General features: G+C 46.6%; 1 protein-coding gene across 7 annotated transcripts in view; it reads right to left on the reverse strand.

Annotated features, from left to right (window-relative positions):
• The window catches only part of LOC125448635 (E3 ubiquitin-protein ligase RNF167-like), a 98,544-nt gene that overhangs the window by 58,627 nt on the left and 21,943 nt on the right, over positions 1 to 17,974 (reverse strand). For all 7 annotated transcript variants that reach the window (XM_059642645.1, XM_059642639.1, XM_059642641.1 and 4 more), the window contains 3 exons: positions 13,086 to 13,176; positions 12,342 to 12,447; positions 5,628 to 5,721 (listed from right to left, as the gene is read on the reverse strand). In XM_059642645.1, coding sequence (XP_059498628.1) covers positions 5,628 to 5,721; positions 12,342 to 12,447; positions 13,086 to 13,176 — 291 coding nt within the window. The remainder of the gene's footprint in view (positions 1 to 5,627; positions 5,722 to 12,341; positions 12,448 to 13,085; positions 13,177 to 17,974) is intronic.

The following is a 17,974-nucleotide window of genomic DNA, read 5'->3' on the forward strand; positions in this document are numbered from 1 at the left end:
AAAAAAACTTATTCTACTCAGCAACTGGTGGGCATCTGGAATGCACCACCTAGGAACGTTATGGAGGCCAGAAATCTTACAACCTTTATTATTAAAAAAATGTAGATGAGTACTTCAAATATAAAATTCAAAGAAAGGGACAAGTGCAGGAAATTGGGTTTTGAGCACTTGACGGGAGTTATGCTGGTGCTGACCCAAAGGGCCTTTTTTGCGCTTTATGAATTTGTCAGTTGAATGTTTCATTCAAAAAGGCAGCATCCCTAACAGTCCAACAATGCCAAAGTCTTTAGAGTGGTGTGAATGCTACCCACTGTGCCACAGTTGACATGGCTTTAATACGAAAAATTGAAAACATTTACACAACTAGCCTTATTGATGGATCCACACTACAATAGGTTCTTCCATCTTTTAAAGCAAATCAGTTATCACCTAATTTTGTACTTGAGCTCAATTTCCCGCTCTCAAACTCAATAAAAAGACATTAACCTCACTTTGCAGAATGTGATTACTGGGAAGTGAGCATACTGACGCAAACAGGAAGCATCTAAACTGATAAGTGCCTTCACCACAACCACTTGCCTGACATACTGATACTCAGGTTTTGAAAGTAAACTTTGCACATCAGTAACTGAGTCTGCTAGTGAGTCAAATAGCTCTAAAGTTTCCATCCAAAAAAAAGTTTCCACTCAGTATACCAATGCAGCACCTTCTCATTTTGAATAATGCTAGTCTAGAGATCCTTTCACCACACAATGTTTCTTCAGCAATATTTTTAAACTCTATTCTTTATGCTCTAACCAAAGCTTATTTTTAAAGCTTATCTTTATTTTTAGCTATCTTGCCATTTTTCTTGATGGTTTCAGAATACTGGTTCTATTGACAGTGCTGCTTACTTGTAATTCTCCTCAGTTGTCATTCTGCTGGTGTAAGTCTTGATGAGGAGTATCATCAGATGTTCCAACAGCTGAACTTAATCTTACTGTCATTCATTACAATACACATCTATTTTAAGACAGGAGAAAGATTTTCAAATCAGGTACAAAGAACAAAGAAACCTACAGCACAGGTACAGGCCCTTCGGCCCTCCAAGCCTGCGCCGATCAAGATCCTCTGTCTAACCTGTCATCTATTTTCTGAGGGTCTGTGTCCATTTGCTCCCTGCCCACCCATGTACCTGTCCAAATATATCTTAAAAGACACTAACGTGTCTGCGTCTACCACTTCCGCTGGCAACGCGTTCCAGGCACCCACCACCCTCTGTGCAAAGAACGTTCCATGCCTATCTCCCTTAAACTTTCCTCTTCTCACTTTGAACTCATGACCCCTAATAATCGACTCCCCCACTCTGGGAAAAAGCTTTTTGCTATCCACCCTGTCTATACCCCTCATGATTTTGTAGACCTCAAATCAGGTCCCCCCTCAATCTCCATCTTTCTAATGAAAATAATCCTAATCTTCTCAACCTCTCTTCATAGCTAGCACTCTCCATATCAGGCAACATCCTGGTGAATCTCCTCTGCACCCTCTCCAAAGCATCACATCCTTTTGATAATGTGGCGACCAGAACTGTACACAGTACTCCAAATATGGCCGAACCAAAGTCCGATACAACTGCAACATGACCTGCCAACTCTTGTACTCAATACCCCGCTCAATGAAGGAAAGCATGCCGTATGCCTTCTTGACCACCCTATTGACCTGCGTTGTCAATGACATTTGCACAAACTGCTATTTTAGCACAGGTCAGTTAACATGGAACAGACCAAGTATGAATCTGGGATCTGAAGAAATCAACTGTGTTTTCCGTGCAGGGATATTGTGAACCTCCACAGGTCAAGTCAACAGCAATACAGCACGAGTGCATATGCACATAAAACACACAAGGCAAGAACAGTAGGCTATTAGAGCCCACTGAGCTGCATTTGTACTTTATGAAGGGTACAAATGTATTGGAGAGTGCAGGGGAGGCTTATAAGAAAAGTGCCAGGGATGAGAAAGTACAGTTATGAAAATACACTGCAGAAGTTGAAACAATTAACAGAGAACTTGATAAATTTTAGAAATATACAGGGTTTGGATTTACACAGAGAAACTGTTTCCATTTGTAAAAGGAAGAGAAGGCATATACTTAATGATTTGTAGAAGGAATGACTGCAAAGCGAGAAGAATGCTTCTGAACACAGCACCTAGTTTAGGTCTGCAAATGTGGTGGAGACAGGCTCAACCCAGGTATTAAAGAGGGCATTAAATGGCTCATTGTATTGAAATAATATACAGGACCACAGCAGGTGGTCAGGAGAATGGCTCCAAGTCATAATGCTCATTTGGAGTGCAAGATGTGGCAATCCAGATTGCCTCCTTTCCAGATGGCAACAATTTTGTGATTCTAAGATAGTCCAAAATTCAAACTTCAAATATGAATTACCCCTTCTGTGTATATTTTTTCCATCACATTTACTCTTTTAGTTATGGATATGTTGAAAACTATAGGCTACTACAGCTCAGCAAATGTTGAGCAGCAATCCTGTCAAAATGTTACATGTAGTGTTTTTTTCCCCCACTAACTATAATTGTAGTCCTTTCCTTTCACTGGCTACAAATTCTAATAAAGTGCAACAAATGATTGACCAGAGATTTCAACCTGGGCCTCTGCAGGAGGACAGTCATGTAATCAGGGCAGAAAAGATTGGTTAATCAATAATTAAGTTTTCTGTCATGCACAGTTTTCTGAAGCTCTCTAGTATGTAAATGAATGGTGACTGCACCCCAAGTGTTTGCTGCAGGTGCTTCAGGCTGTAAGAAGAAATCACCGACAGCCTTAATGATTTTTTAATAAACCAACAATCTTCAAAACTATTGAATTCTACAGACAGCTTTGGAAAAAAAGTGAACAATAAGTAGAATGTTTTCACCGCACCTCCTTAGCATATTTACAGAGTGGGCGTATCTATCCCTAATCAATGCTGTGTTAACAGATTTTAGCAGGCCTTGAATCTGGCTTCAGGGCCTGTGCCTGAGGAGGAGGAGAAGGAGCCACCTCAGGCTTGAGCTTTTGTTCAACCCGAGCATCTGCATCGCTTCTACCTAGGTTGCGTTGGCATCACAGATTAGCATCATATTCCTCCAAAATGAACAGTATAATGACAGACACTCCCTGTTGATGCTCATACCTAAATTGAAACTAATGGGTTAAGTATTAGAATTGCTACCACTCATTGAACTGAATCTAGCGAGAGTCAGCACATTCATAATTAAGAGGAAGTAACAAGAAGTGAGGTCAATGCTCTTCACATAACTGGTCATTTACTCTCTAATCCTACATAAACATTTCTTTATAATGGGGAATCCTTGTGGTAAAAATCAAAAATGTTTTAAAAATCCTAAATAACAAAAAGCAGTTGGTATGGGAGTGGCACAGACAGCACAACAGCGTCAAATCGTTTTTGGAGATCTTGCTGTGCAATGCATGAGCTCCACCTGCAGTTAGCTTCTAACAATGCCTCCCCAAACCAGAATTTCAAGAATTGGGTTAATTTAAATTCTGCAGAACACAAGTTTGAACAAGATGTCAGGATACATGGATCGCTTTCAATAACTTGCTGGAGAAGCATCTACCTTTCCCATCTAGACAGTTCAAAGAAAGCCCAAATGTTAGCAAACAGGATAATTGGAATGTATAATCCCAGTTCAGTGTAATTGGAGCATGACCTGTCGTCTGGGGCAGCTGTAGTAGAAGTGGTTAAGATATTACCTTGGATAGAGCTGACTTACTTCTAGATAATGATCTGGCAAGAGGAAAGGTTACAGCTTCACACATAATGATGGGAAGAATGGTTGGGACAAAAAGAGAGACAGGGAAAAGTTAGAAGAACAAGTTGTAACCATTTTTCATCATGTGTGGTGACCAGTGCGATGGCTAAACAAAGTCCATCACTAGGACTCAAAGTAACGACAGAAGCACACATAAGAGTAGACAAAACCTTCCTTAAAAGGACGATGATAGTGCAAAAGTAGTATTTGGAAAGTCTATCAGTTGGAGACTCAAGAAGTAGATCTGGAGCTAAGTTAGTACCAACAGCTCACAGTGAAGCTGAGGCTGAATGGATTCCAGAGTCCACTCTATTAAAAAACAGAGTTGGAAGCGGGGACACCGACAAACCAGTGGGTGAAGAAAGGACGATGTTCATCAGGGAACTGTACTAACCAAATATCATGAGGAGAGAGTGTGAGTAGTATGTGAAAGTCCTATGGCAGGACATGTAGGAATTCTGAAAACTCAAGCATCGATAATCAGACATTCCACCTGGTCAAGACTTCATAATGCAATACTGTAAAATATGTCTTATGTCATGTAGTAGGAAAACCACAACAGGCAATCAAACAAGCCCTCTTAATACGCATATCCATTTCTGAAGAGCTAATCAGTTCAGTGTAAGTAGACTGCACAGGATCACTACCCAAAACAAAAGCAGGACATGTACACCTTTATAATTTTGGAAATAGTTCCAGAATCTACTTCTTTGGAGGACAATTACAGCTAATGCAGTTGTGATAAAATTATTTCTGTTATATTAGGCTGGAATATCAATTGAAATGCAATCTGACCAACGTTCTAAATTAAGGCCATGCATTCACCCCTCTAATCTTATTTACCCGATACAATTTGCACTTGGCTCAAGTAGTATTACTTGCAATGTTTTCCTTTGTAACTTAGCCCTTAGTTATTTGTACTCCTTCAGCAGAACCTCTTTTCTAATTCTATGTGGACCCACTTTATGTATGCTGTAAACAGAAATTTTAATTGTAGAGTAAAGATGCACCTCAGAACGCCACATCTTATTGAAAGGAACAGGTCTGTTTTTCATTGGAAAATTATCAAACCTATGCTAATAAATTTTATTAAAAAGTTTATATTTTTGGGGGATAAAGCCTGACAGAGTAGGAGGCTTTAAAAAAAAATCTGCCCAGGAGCAATGACAATGTCCACTGGAAAAGTGGATTTCTGCAGCTTTTCATACTGTTTCATCAATTACAACAGCGTCTCTCCAACTGAATAGGCTCCTTGGCCAACAGAAATAAATCTTTGGAACTGCTCCTAATCACAACAGAAAACGGGGTAAAATTTGTGAAGGTTGACCAACAGCAGGCTCAAGAACACAGCAAGCCAGGCAGTACCTGGAGGAAAGGAGCAGTGAACGTTTCCAATCCAGTCCTAAAGAAGGGTTATACCCAAAACATTGACTGCTCTTTTCCTCCAGATGCTGCCTGGCTCACTGCGCTCTTTCAGCCTCCTGTTGGTCAACCTTGGATTCCAGCATCTGCAGATTTTTGATCTTTAAATTTGTGAATGTAACTGGCTAAGTTCACACTGAGGTGTGGGACATGATGCTGGCGAAGTATCTATTACACACAAGTGTAAACAGTGTCAAAGCACCCCCTGGTAGGCATGCAGTCACATAACAGTAATCACTAAGCTGGGGCAGGGGGGCCCACTAATCAGACTTTTTAAATTGATTCCAACTCTATGTCTTTTGCCAATCTTCAACAACGTCCCCTCCAAGTGCCAATGTGAACAATTCTATTCTCATTTAAGTTGAGTCGGGTGATAATATTTGCAGAAACCCTACCTTTATTGAATTTATGGACTGGAATTTTCTTCAGTTGCTCCTTTGACAGCCGGCTTGTCCGGATTCTGCGCCGATACTGCACGCACCTCACTATCTATAACACAAAATAAAGTGAGACCTCAGGCCACAGAAGAGGTAGGAAATCATCATGTCATGCTGTTAAACTCTGATGACTGCAACATTTCTTTCATAGCTTGAGGCACTTGTCCCCGCAAAAACTTGCATTTTGTGTAATGCCTTTTAGCACAGTGAAACATCCCAAGGTATTTCACAGAAGCATGAAGCAGCAATGTTGGAAATTAAACCAAGTAAAGAAAAATGATGGAGGTGACCAAAAGCGAGGGAAGGTAGTTTAGAGACTTAGAGTAAAGGGAGTTTTAAAAAAAAAATTTCATGGGATGTGGGTATTGCTGGCTGTCCAGCATCTATTACCCATCCTTAATTACCCAGAGTGCAGTTAAGAACATCGCTGAGGATCTGGAGTGACAAGTAGGCCAGATCAGGTAAAGATGGCGGATTTCCCTTCCTAAACGGACATTAGTGAACTAGATGGGTTTTTACAACAATTGGCAATGGTTTCACAGTCAGCATTAATTCTAGATTTCTACTGAATTCAAAATTTCCTATCAGTTTAGAGTGGAATTTGACACTGGATCCTCAGAACATTACTTGAGTCACTGGACTAACAGTTGAGCAATAATACTAGTAGGCCATCACATCTCTAAAGCAGATGCAAGGTGGATAGGCAGAGGAATAGGGCAGCTTGGGGCCCAGGAAATTGAACAAATGGCCACCAACAGTGAACTGGAGAAGATTAAGAGACCAGAAATAGAGAAATGCAGATATCTCACAGGTTTGTAGGGCTCCAAAAGCTAGCAGAAATAAGGAGTGGCAAGGTTATGGGAGAATGTGAAAACAATGGGGTAATAGGTGAATGGGAATTAGTGCAAGTTAGAGGACAGATAGAAGAGTTTGTATAACCTTAGGGCTATGGAGGTTACAGCATTGATCACAGCTGCCAGGTGCAGCTGATGTTTGTTTCAGCTACTTCGCAAAGAATAGTCCAGAGAGCACAGGATCCTGCATCCTGCAACTGCTATGGATGAACCTCAACAAAAATCACAGCATCTCTCTCCAGATCTTCTTTGTAAAGGCATATTTTAAAAGACCTGCAACATTCTCTTCACCACCACAGTTACTTTGAGGGAGAATACAGTGGTAGAAAGTGCCTAGGCATGCAAGAACATTTTGATGGGGAATGCCCCTCTCACCACTAACCAAGCAAAATCTCAGCACTTGTTAGAACATTCTGGTACTGAGGCATCCTATCAAATGGTTTTGACAGTCCGTTCAGTGAACCATCAACAGGATCAAGCTTCTCCCTTCTTTGTAGAGTCTCAAGGAAGTTACTTGTTGATCACTACCTGATTGACTGCAAGGCTAAGGTAATTTTCTCAACAAACTTTTCCCATGAGGGACAGGTGGAATGTAATGGGCCCACAATTTTCAATGTTCTTGGCAATGAGGCCAGACCCATCCTTGGGAACAAGCAGAGACTCAGCACATTGTAACGCTTGGTGTTTGTGTACTGAGGGTCTATGCATAGCCCGGTGCAGCCAGACACACAGGTGGCCATCAGGATAAAGGTGCTTTTGGGTACATTTTTCCTCTTTCTCTCGAGAAAACTATCTGCTATCCCTGTGGACGCAATACATCTTTCACTCTACATAAAACAGAATATGGTTCAGATAACTGCTGCAGCGCAAGCTCAGGGAATGGGCCAGATCGACACTACATACACAACCACCTCTGATTTGCCTGAAATACGTTGGTTTTCCGATGTGGGGAATTGTCTGCACTGAATGTGACGTACTGCCACATTTCCAAGGCCTTGGCTAACGGACAGTCATTGCAAATCTGCAACAGGGAATGGCCACTTGTCATTGGCCCTTCTGATAGAATGCAGTGGGGCCTGTTAATTTATAGAATGCCTTGGGTTATGCGCTTTTGGCAGGATACCCTGCCTTGTTATATTTCGTTCACATTCTGATTTGATGCTTTAATACACATAGGAAGAGTACAAAGTGCTCAACTGAGAAATGTGATTTTTCATTACAGAAGATATAAGGTCCAATTTGAATTGCTTTGAAATATACTTATTGAGCAGCTTGCTGCTGCAAGAAGGTCATAGCCAGCTGCATTGGAGGAGAGATAATGGGAACTGCAGATGCTGGAGAATCTGAGATAATAAAGTGTGGGGCTGGAGGAGAGATAATGGGAACTGCAGATGCTGGAGAATCTGAGATAACAAAGTGTGGAGCTGGATGGACACAACAGGCCAAGCAGCATCTTAGGAGCACAAAAGCTGACATTTCAGGCGTAGACCCTTCATCAGAGAGGGGGATGGGGGGAGGGAACTGGAATAAATAGGGAGAGAGGGGGAGGCAGACCGAAGATGGAGAGAAAAGAAGATAGGTGGAGAGGACAGTATAGGTGGGGAGGTAGGGAGGGGATAGGTCAGTCCAGGGAAGACGGACAGGTCAAGGAGGTGGGATGAGGTTAGTAGGTAGGAAATGGAGGTGCGGCATTGGAATAGTCAAGTTTAGAGGTCACAAAGGCATGGGATGAATGGTTTGAATTGAGGTGGGGAAGGGATGAATGATGTAACGAAGACGAGAAGAGGTAGTCTTAGATAGACCACAGAATAATACAGCACAGGAAAGGGCCTTTCAGCCCACGACGTTGTGCCAAATATGATACCAAATTAAAACTAACCCCTTCTGCCAGACCTTGGTCCATATCTCTCCATTTACAGATATTATGAATAAGTGATTGGAAACTTATCCCAAATATTTCACTGGGGACTCTGTTGACATTGATCTTGTACAAACAATCTGAGAATTCAGAGAGTGAAAGTTGAAGGGGCAGTAAATGTGACTGTCAATTACAATTGGGTTTTGGCGGCTTAAGTGAGGAAAACAACAGCGTCAAGAGGGCAAACTCACAAAGGCTCTACATGCAAGAAACATCTGGGTGCTTCAAACAAAAACACGTGACACAGCAGCACCTTGGGGAAACCTGATCAATTTAGTTATTACATAGTAAACACAACACTTCTACAAACACTTTAGAATAAAAGTCAAACAAATCTACACCGCCAAGACAGACACCGATTTGAAGTATAAACTCAGTTCAAGCTCTCTTTGAACACAGCAGGCCAAGCAGCATCTCAGGAGCACAAAAGCTGACGTTTCGGGCCTAGACCCTTCATCAGAGAGGGGGATGGGGAGAGGGAACTGGAATAAATAAATTCACCATGGACGTCCAGTCCCTGTACACCTGCATTCCGCATGGAGATGGCCTCAAGGCCCTCCGCTTCTTCCTGTCCCGCAGGCCCGACCAGTCCCCCTCCACCGACACTCTCATCCGCCTAGCTGAACTCGTCCTCACACTCAACAACTTCTCTTTTGACTCCTCCCACTTCCTACAGATTAAGGGGGTGGCCATGGGCACCCGCATGGGCCCCAGCTATGCCTGCCTCTTTGTAGGTTACGTGGAACAGTCCCTCTTCCGCACCTACACAGGCCCCAAACCCCACCTCTTCCTCCGGTACATTGATGACTGTATCGGTGCCGCCTCTTGCTCCCCAGAGGAGCTCGAACAGTTCATCCACTTCACCAACACCTTCCACCCCAACCTTCAGTTCACCTGGGCCATCTCCAGCACATCCCTCACCTTCCTGGACCTCTCAGTCTCCATCTCAGGCAACCAGCTTGTAACTGATGTCCATTTCAAGCCCACCGACTCCTACAGCTACCTAGAATACACCTCCTCCCACCCACCCTCCTGCAAAAATTCCATCCCCTATTCCCAATTCCTCCGCCTCCGCCGCATCTGCTCCCACGATAAGACATTCCACTCCCGCACATCCCAGATGTCCAAGTTCTTTAAGGACTGCAACTTTCCCCCCACAGTGATCGAGAACGCCCTTGACCGCGTCTCCCGTATTTCCCGCAACACATCCCTCACACCCCGCCCCCGCCACAACCGCCCCAAGAGGATCCCCCTCGTTCTCACACACCACCCTACCAACCTCCAGATACAACGCATTATCCTCCGACACTTCCGCCATTTACAATCCGACCCCACCACCCAAGACATTTTTCCATCCCCTCCCCTGTCAGCTTTCCGGAGAGACCACTCTCTCCGTGACTCCCTTGTTCGCTCCACACTGCCCTCCAACCCCACCTCACCCGGCACCTTCCCCTGCAACCGCAGGAAATGCTACACTTGTCCCCACACCTCCTCCCTCACCCCCATCCCAGGCCCCAAGATGACATTCCACATTAAGCAGAGGTTCACCTGCACATCTGCCAATGTGGTATACTGCATCCACTGTACCCGGTGCGGCTTCCTCTACATTGGGGAAACCAAGCGGAGGCTTGGGGACCGCTTTGCAGAACACCTCCGCTCAGTTCGCAACAAACAACTGCACCTCCCAGTCGCAAACCATTTCCACTCCCCCTCCCATTCTCTAGATGACATGTCCATCATGGGCCTCCTGCACTGCCACAATGATGCCACCCGAAGGTTGCAGGAACAGCAACTCATATTCCGCCTGGGAACCCTGCAGCCATATGGTATCAATGTGGACTTCACCAGTTTCAAAATCTCCCCTTCCCCTACTGCATCCCTAAACCAGCCCCGTTCGTCCCCTCCCCCCACTGCACCACACAACCAGCCCAGCTCTTTCCCCCTCACCCACTGCATCCCAAAACCAGTCCAACCTGTCTCTGCCTCCCTAACCGGTTCTTCCTCTCACCCATCCCTTCCTCCCACCCCAAGCCGCACCCCCAGCTACCTACTAACCTCATCCCACCTCCTTGACCTATCCGTCTTCCCTGGACTGACCTATCCCCTCCCTACCTCCCCACCTACACTCTCTCCACCTATCTTCTTTACTCTCCATCTTCGGTCCGCCTCCCCCTCTCTCCCTATTTATTCCAGTTCCCTCTCCCCATCCCCCTCTCTGATGAAGGGTCTAGGCCCGAAACGTCAGCTTTTGTGCTCCTGAGATGCTGCTTGGCCTGCTGTGTTCATCCAGCCTCACATTTTATTATCTTGGAATTCTCCAGCATCTGCAGTTCCCATTATCTCTCAAGCTCTCTTTCCTGTGGAGAGGTTAGCTAATCTAAGTTGCAAATGATATTGCAGGGTTACTGACAGTGTTCTAGTGGGTAAGCAAAAGACAGAGAAAAAAACAGTTGAAGTCTGTGGTGCTAATCCAGATTTAGTAAATCTTGTTGGAAAATGAGCATGGCCACTTAAAACAAGGCATCAAGATCTACAGTGGCTTCATCAGACCATGCCCACATGTGCAAAGCTGTGTACTGCATCTGAGATATGGAGGGAGTAGCTTGGAGGGGGAGATCATGTTGACTGAACTGCACTAAAGTGAAGAATTCTCAGAGGAGGGAGGGAGGGAGGGAGGGCAAGACAGCACGCGAGAGAGAGCATGAGAAAGTAGACATAAGTAGCATTTTCAGTCAGCAGCCCTGCTTGGGAAAACATTACACTCTCCAACCACATAGCCCACAGATCAATCGAAACAAGTTCCACAGGTTGAGGTAGCAAGCAGATCAACTCCCCAGGTCCTTAAACAGGCGAGTGAAGCACTGGACTCTAGGAAAACAGTCAAAGCTTATTTCCATTGATAGGGGAAGAGGGAATGAGACACCCAAGGCTGAAAATTCATACCGTATACAGTTTTGAATTCATGGCCTCATTTGATAGCATATGCTCTGACAGTCACCATGCCACCTAGCTGGGTGAGGAGGGCTGCAGCACACAGCATAGTGCTCTCAAACCTCAACACCTCCCACCCTATTACAGCAGCTGGCAGCTCAGATGGTAGAAATTAATCTGATTAACACTAAAAATGGGGTTAATTTCCCCCATATAACAAAGTATGGAGCTGGATGAACACAGCAGGCCAAGCAGCATCTCAGGAACACAAAAGCTGACGTTTTGGGCCTAGGCCCTTCATCAGACCCTCTCTGATGAAGGGTCTAGGCCCGAAACATCAGCTTTTGTGCTCCTGAGATGCTGCTTGGCCTGCTGTGTTCCTCCAGCTCCACACTTTGTTATCTTGGATTCTCCAGCATTTGCAGTTCCCATTATCATTAATTTCCCCCATATTCTTTCAATGCTGGAATGAGATGAATTAAATATTCCCTCCCACCCCCTGTTGAGATTAGAATGGACATGGTGCTTATTTCTAGTGAATAGGCTCAGTCCGTACAGAGTCAAAGTAGTGTTCACGGAGAAGTTATCAGTGGGTCTATTGAAAGAAATCTGAATCATGCAACACAATACAACAAAATAATCCCTTCAACACTCTTTCCATCAAACCCTGCCAGGACAGGTATAGCATGATGCTAGATAGAGTAAAATTCTCTTTCTCCATTGCCCAAGTGACTTAGCCCATTGCTCAGTGGAGCACCTCCCATTAGAGCTGGGCAACATTTCTCCATGAATCACATTAGCCACCAGCATCCCTGCTGCCTGAGAGATTGCCAATTAGTGGCACACATGTGACACCTTTTAAAATAGAATTAACCCCAGTTTTATCACTGAATTTCAACATCCTTTTGCCTTTCTCTTCATGACATGAGGTAAACCACATTTTGATAATGTTCAGCACTGTGCACTTACCATGACAGTGATCATAATGACAATCACAATTCCAACCACACCGGTGAAGGGAATGAGGTAATATCCCAATGGGAAGTTGAAGTCTGGCATTAGTACAATATATGCACTGTGAATAGACAGAACAATGAGAAATGTGTGGAGTGGTGAATGATAGAGGCAATTCTGATATTCTGGGAAATACACATCAATCATGATTGAAACAAGTAGAACTAATATACAAACAAACATCACATTTCAACAAGAGTGATTTCTCATGAAAACAACCCACTGCAGCTCAATAAGCTCATCTTCTAACACAGTTGACAGGAGAGACGCAGGAAGAAAACAGCAACTCCCTCATAATACCAAAGGAGCTATATCAGTGGATTGTGAGGTCATCAGCTCCAAGCTCAATGTGAAACATGAGTTTGTACAAGCCTCTCAGCACATTGCACAGCTCAGGCAGAAAGGCAAGTGACTTGTAAATCCAGTGTGTTGTAACTGGGGAGAGTGAGAGGAGTGGAAGAGATGGCATGGGGTTGCCAGTAGCAAATTCTTATTCCCCCATAAAGTGGCAGACAGATGTTGTCGAGGTCATCCATTGCTTACTGAATTCAGGATTCAGAGTTAGCATTCATATCTAATTAGGGTTTGAAAGTGGATTTAGAAGTTCATGAAATCTTGATTCATGCCCTAAAATGTAATGCTTACATCATTTTTATAGAAACTTACAATGATGATGAAACAACACAAGATATTACCTACCCTTTGTCATAAGTGAACAGTGACCTCAAGAGCTGGGAAGCACGGACTCCGATGAACACTGATGGGATTGTTATTTGATGTCTGACCTCCTCTGCAGAATTGACAGAAACATTAGCCAATCAATTTTGAAATAAATTTGAAATAAATTCTGTCCAAATCATATACCAAGTTTTCTACAGAGTAGAGCCACTTCCCTCCCAATCAGCTGCAGGTTCATTTTCAAGGTGAAAAGCGGCATTACAATCTTGGTGAGGAACCACAAATACACATTCACCAGCTCCTAACAGAGACAAAGCTCAGGCAGAAATCTTGCTAGGATCAGGCATAAGAAACTAAGTGTAAATAACTGGTTAAAGGTTTGGAGCAGGCATAAAACATTCAGCCCTTGGGCCTGCTCTGTCATTCACCAAGACTCTGAAGTGTTGAATACTTCACCAACTCAACAAACTTTTAGAATTAGCCTGATTGTTCACTGTCTGAGGCACACTAGAATAACCACAAGATGATAAAGTATAGCACCATCTTCTGTTTAGATTAATGTTAACAATCACACAGAACTACTGAAGGAGTGGCAGGCACTCCTCCCAGAAGCCCGACCCTACATTTATCCCTTAACCAAAATGATAAACTAGGTCAGTCAGTTTAGGCACTTTTTAAAATTGGGCAATATTGGGTAATGGATGTGAGTTTGCTCGCTGAGGCAGAAGGTTTGTTTTCAGACGTTTCGTCACCAGTCTAGGTAACATCATCAATGAGCCTCCGACGAAGCGCTGGTGTTATGTCCCGCTTTCTATTTATCTGTTTAGGTTTCCTTGGGTTGGTGATGTCATTTCCTGTTCTTTTTCTCAGAGGATGGTAGATGGGCTCCAAATCAATGTGTTTGTTGATGGAGTTCCGGTTGGAATGCCATGCTTCCAGGAATTCTCGTGCGTGTCTCTGTTTGGCTTGTCCTAGGATGGATGTGTTGTCCCAATCAAAGTGGTGTCCTTCCTCATCTGTATGTAAGGGTACGAGTGATAGTGGGTCATGTCGTTTTGTGGCTAGTTGATGATCATTTCTCAGCAACAAACCCAAACAAACAGACAAAACGGGCTCAGAAACCATAACCGCTCTCCCCTACATCAAAGACATTTCGGAAATGACTGCCAGACTACTCAGACCTCTTGGCATCAGGGTAGCCCACAAACCCACCAACACACTAAAACAGCAGCTAATGAACTTAAAAGACCCTATACAGACAACAAACAAAACGAACGTTATCTACAAAATACCTTGCAAGAACTGTGACAAACACTACATTGGACAAACAAGCAGAAAGCTAGCCACCAGGATACATGAACATCAACTAGCCACAAAACGACATGACCCACTATCACTAGTATCCTTATATACAGATAAGGAAGGACACCACTTTGATCGGGACAACACATCCATTCTAGGACAAGCCAAACAGAGACACGCATGAGAATTCCGGAAGCATGGCATTCCAACCGGAACTCCATCAACAAACACATTGATTTGGAGCCCATCTACCACTCTCTGAGAAAAGAACAGGAAATGACATCACCAATGCAGGAAATGACATCACCATCCCAAGGAAACCTAAACAGATAAATAGAAAGCGGCCCAGGAACTGCAACCATCAGGCGGGAAGAGGCAGCTACGGGGGGGGCGCTGCTATAAGAGCTCCTCTGACGAGGGAGATTCGGAGAGGGCCCAACCAAAGCAGAAGCTAAAGATCTCGAGGGAGAAGGAAAGCAGCACCCCACTTCCAGGTGACGGGAGGCGTCCTGAGGCTCCCTCTGACACCCAGTCATGTGCCGCTGGGGCCCTGGAGGGCCCCCCGGAACTTCCAGGCGGGAAGGAGGAAACAGCGCGTCCCCAGCCTGACCCAGAGCCGGACTCTCCTGCCTCCGTACCCCCGACGGGGGAATGCCACCCGGAAGGCAGCATGGATGGTTTCCTGAGCCCGGAGAGCGTCCAGCAGTTAGCCCGGGCAATGGGCATGAAGGGACAGATGGAGGGGCTGGACCTTGGACTCGGGGAGGGGACTGCGGTCACTGCCCACAATGGGGGTACGAGTTGCGAGCATTAATGTGCGCAGCGTCAAGTCCACCGCAAGATGTGTGTCCATGTTGGCCTACCTGACCACCATCAACGCAGACCTCCTGTTTCTGCAGGAGTGCGGGATACCGCACCTCGGCAGGTATGGGAAATGGTCCGGCGCCTGGACCTGTGGGCCTTCGATCTGGTCGGGGGGTAACGACTGTCGGTCCTCGGGCTTGGCTATTCTGCTGTGGGGGTGCAACTTCACCATCTCTCAAGTTCAGGAGGTGGTGGGGGAACACCTCCTAGTGGCTGACGTCACCTACAGGAATGCTCCCCTGAGGCTGATCAACGTGTACGCCCCAGCGGTACAGAGTGAGCGGTTGGCCATCCTGCAGCAGCTTCCACCCCTGCTGGCTACATCCAGGCCGGTCATCCTGGGCGGAGACTTCAACTGCATCATCGATGCAGATGGCAGATCTGGCGTGGGGACAGCGGGTGGGGGGAAGTCAACTGGACGTCACGTCCAGATTCCTGATGGACACGGTGAAGGACACCAAGCTGCTTGAAGTCTTCAGCACCCCTGCAGACGGAGCGCAGCGGAGGTACACCTGGTCGCGGCCAGGCGGGTCTATTCGCTCAAGGATAGACTTCCTGTTTGTGTCATGGGTGTTCTCGGTCAGGTCCACCGGCGTCGAGCCGGTGTTCTTCTCTGACCACTGCCTCCTGCTGGCCGCCTGTCATTTACAGGGATGACCAGCAACCAGCAAGGGGACGTGGAAGCTCAACACGACTGCTGACCCCAGAGAACGTCGAGGAGCTTAAGAGGGAGTTCGCCGGTTGGAGAACTGTGAAACCCCTCTGAGTCTCTGGGCGACTGGTGGGAGACGGTGAAGGAGAACATCAAGCGGTTCTTTGTCCTCAAGGGTGTTCGGAAGGCGAGAGAGGGGCAGGGAAAGCTGTCGCGACTCCAGAAAAGGGTGCAGAACCTGCTGCTTCTGCAGTTGATGGGGGTCGATGTCACAGAGGACCTCCGCGAGGTGAGGGGCCAGCAAGCCTTGCTCTTCGCCGCGGAGGCCTCCAGGATAATCTTCCGGTCCAGGGTCCGCTCTGTGGAGCGGGACGAAACGTGCTTGCGTTTCTTCTTTCAGAAAGTGCACAAAGAGAGCTCTGTGCTTAGCCAGCTGAAGGAGGACGACGGCTCAGTGACGTCGTCTCGGCCCGACATTTTGAGGATCAGCAGATCCTTCTATGCTGGGCTGTACGACACGAAGCCCAGGGACAGCACGGCCTCCGAGTCGTTCCTGTCGTCTATCACGGAGGTCTTAGACGACGGCACGAGAGAGTGGCTGGACCGGCCGATATCCCTGGACGAGCTGACCAGAGCCCTGAAGTCCTTGGAGAGGAATAAGACTCCTGGGAGCGACGGCTTACCGGTCGAGCTGTATTCCGCTCTGTGGGACCTGGTCGGCCAGGACCTGCTGGAGGTGTATGATAGTGCGCTTCGGGCAGGGGAAATGTGCAAGTCCATGAGGAAGGGCATCATCACCCTCATGTACAAGAGGAAGGGGAAGAGGGAAGAAATTAAGAATTGGCGTCCAATTTCACTACTGAATGTGGACTACAAAATCCTGGCCAAGGTCATAGCCAACCGGGTCAGGTCTGTCCTGGAGTCGGTGATTCACCCTGACCAAACCTGTGCTGTGCCGGGCAGGAAGATTGCTGAGAGCCTCGCGCTCATCAGGGATACGATCGCCTACGTGCAGGACAGGCGGGTGGACACCTGCCTCGTCAGCCTGGACCAGAAGAAGGCCTTCGACAGGGTCTCTCATGCTTACGAGGGACGTCCTCTCCAAATTGGGGTTCGGGGAGGGCATCCGCAATTGGATCCGGCTGCTCTACGCCAACATCGTTAGCGCAGTTTCGATCAACGGGTGGGAATCGCACAGTTTTCCCGTCAGATCTGGAGTCAGGCAGGGCTGCCCGCTCTCTCCTGCCTTGTTCGTGTGCTGTGTGGAGCCCTTTGCCGCATCCATCAGGAAGGATGTGAGCCTGAAGGGTGTGACTATCCCAGGCAGCGGAGGCCTTCAGGTCAAGACCTCCCTGTACATGGACGACGTCGCCATCTTTTGCACCGATCGTCAGTCGGTGAGTAGGCTGTTAGACATCTGCGGCCATGTTCTTCAGGAACTGAGGCAACCGCTTCTTCATCCCCTTCACCGTCAGGACAGACTACCTGAAGGTGCTGGGTGTTTGGTTCGGTGGAGCTGGGGCGTGCACTAAGACTTGGGAGGAGCGTATCACCAAACTGAAGCAGAAGCTGGGCAGGTGGACGCTCCGGTCCCTCTCCATCGCGGGTAAGAACCTGGTTGTCAGGTGCGAGGGGCTTTCGGTACTGTTGCATGTGGCGCAGGCCTGGCCTATTCCCTGGACCTGCGCCGCTGCGGTCACCTGGGCCATCTTCCACTTCATTTGGGGGTCGAGGATGGACCGGGTCCACAGGGGCACCATGTACAAGGACCTGGAAAATGGGGGAAGGGCGTACCGAACGCCACCCTCGCCCTGATGGCTACCTTTGTCTGCGGCTGCATCAAGCTGTGCGTAGATCCTCAGTACGCAAACACCAAGTGTCACTAATTACTGAGGTTCTACCTGTCCCCGGTGTTGCGAAGGATGGGCCTGGCCCCGTTGCCGTGGAACGCTCTGAGTAGTTGGACCGTCCCATACCACCTGTCCTTCGTGGAGAAATTTTTGAAGGGAAACACCTTTGACCACAAGGCCGTCAGGCAGTGGTCAGCACATAGTATCCTCGAGACCCTTCAGGAAAAGGAGAGGGTGGATCC

The sequence above is a fragment of the Stegostoma tigrinum genome, chromosome 45 (genome assembly GCF_030684315.1).
Source record: "Stegostoma tigrinum isolate sSteTig4 chromosome 45, sSteTig4.hap1, whole genome shotgun sequence".
Taxonomy (NCBI): Eukaryota; Metazoa; Chordata; class Chondrichthyes; order Orectolobiformes; family Stegostomatidae; genus Stegostoma; species Stegostoma tigrinum.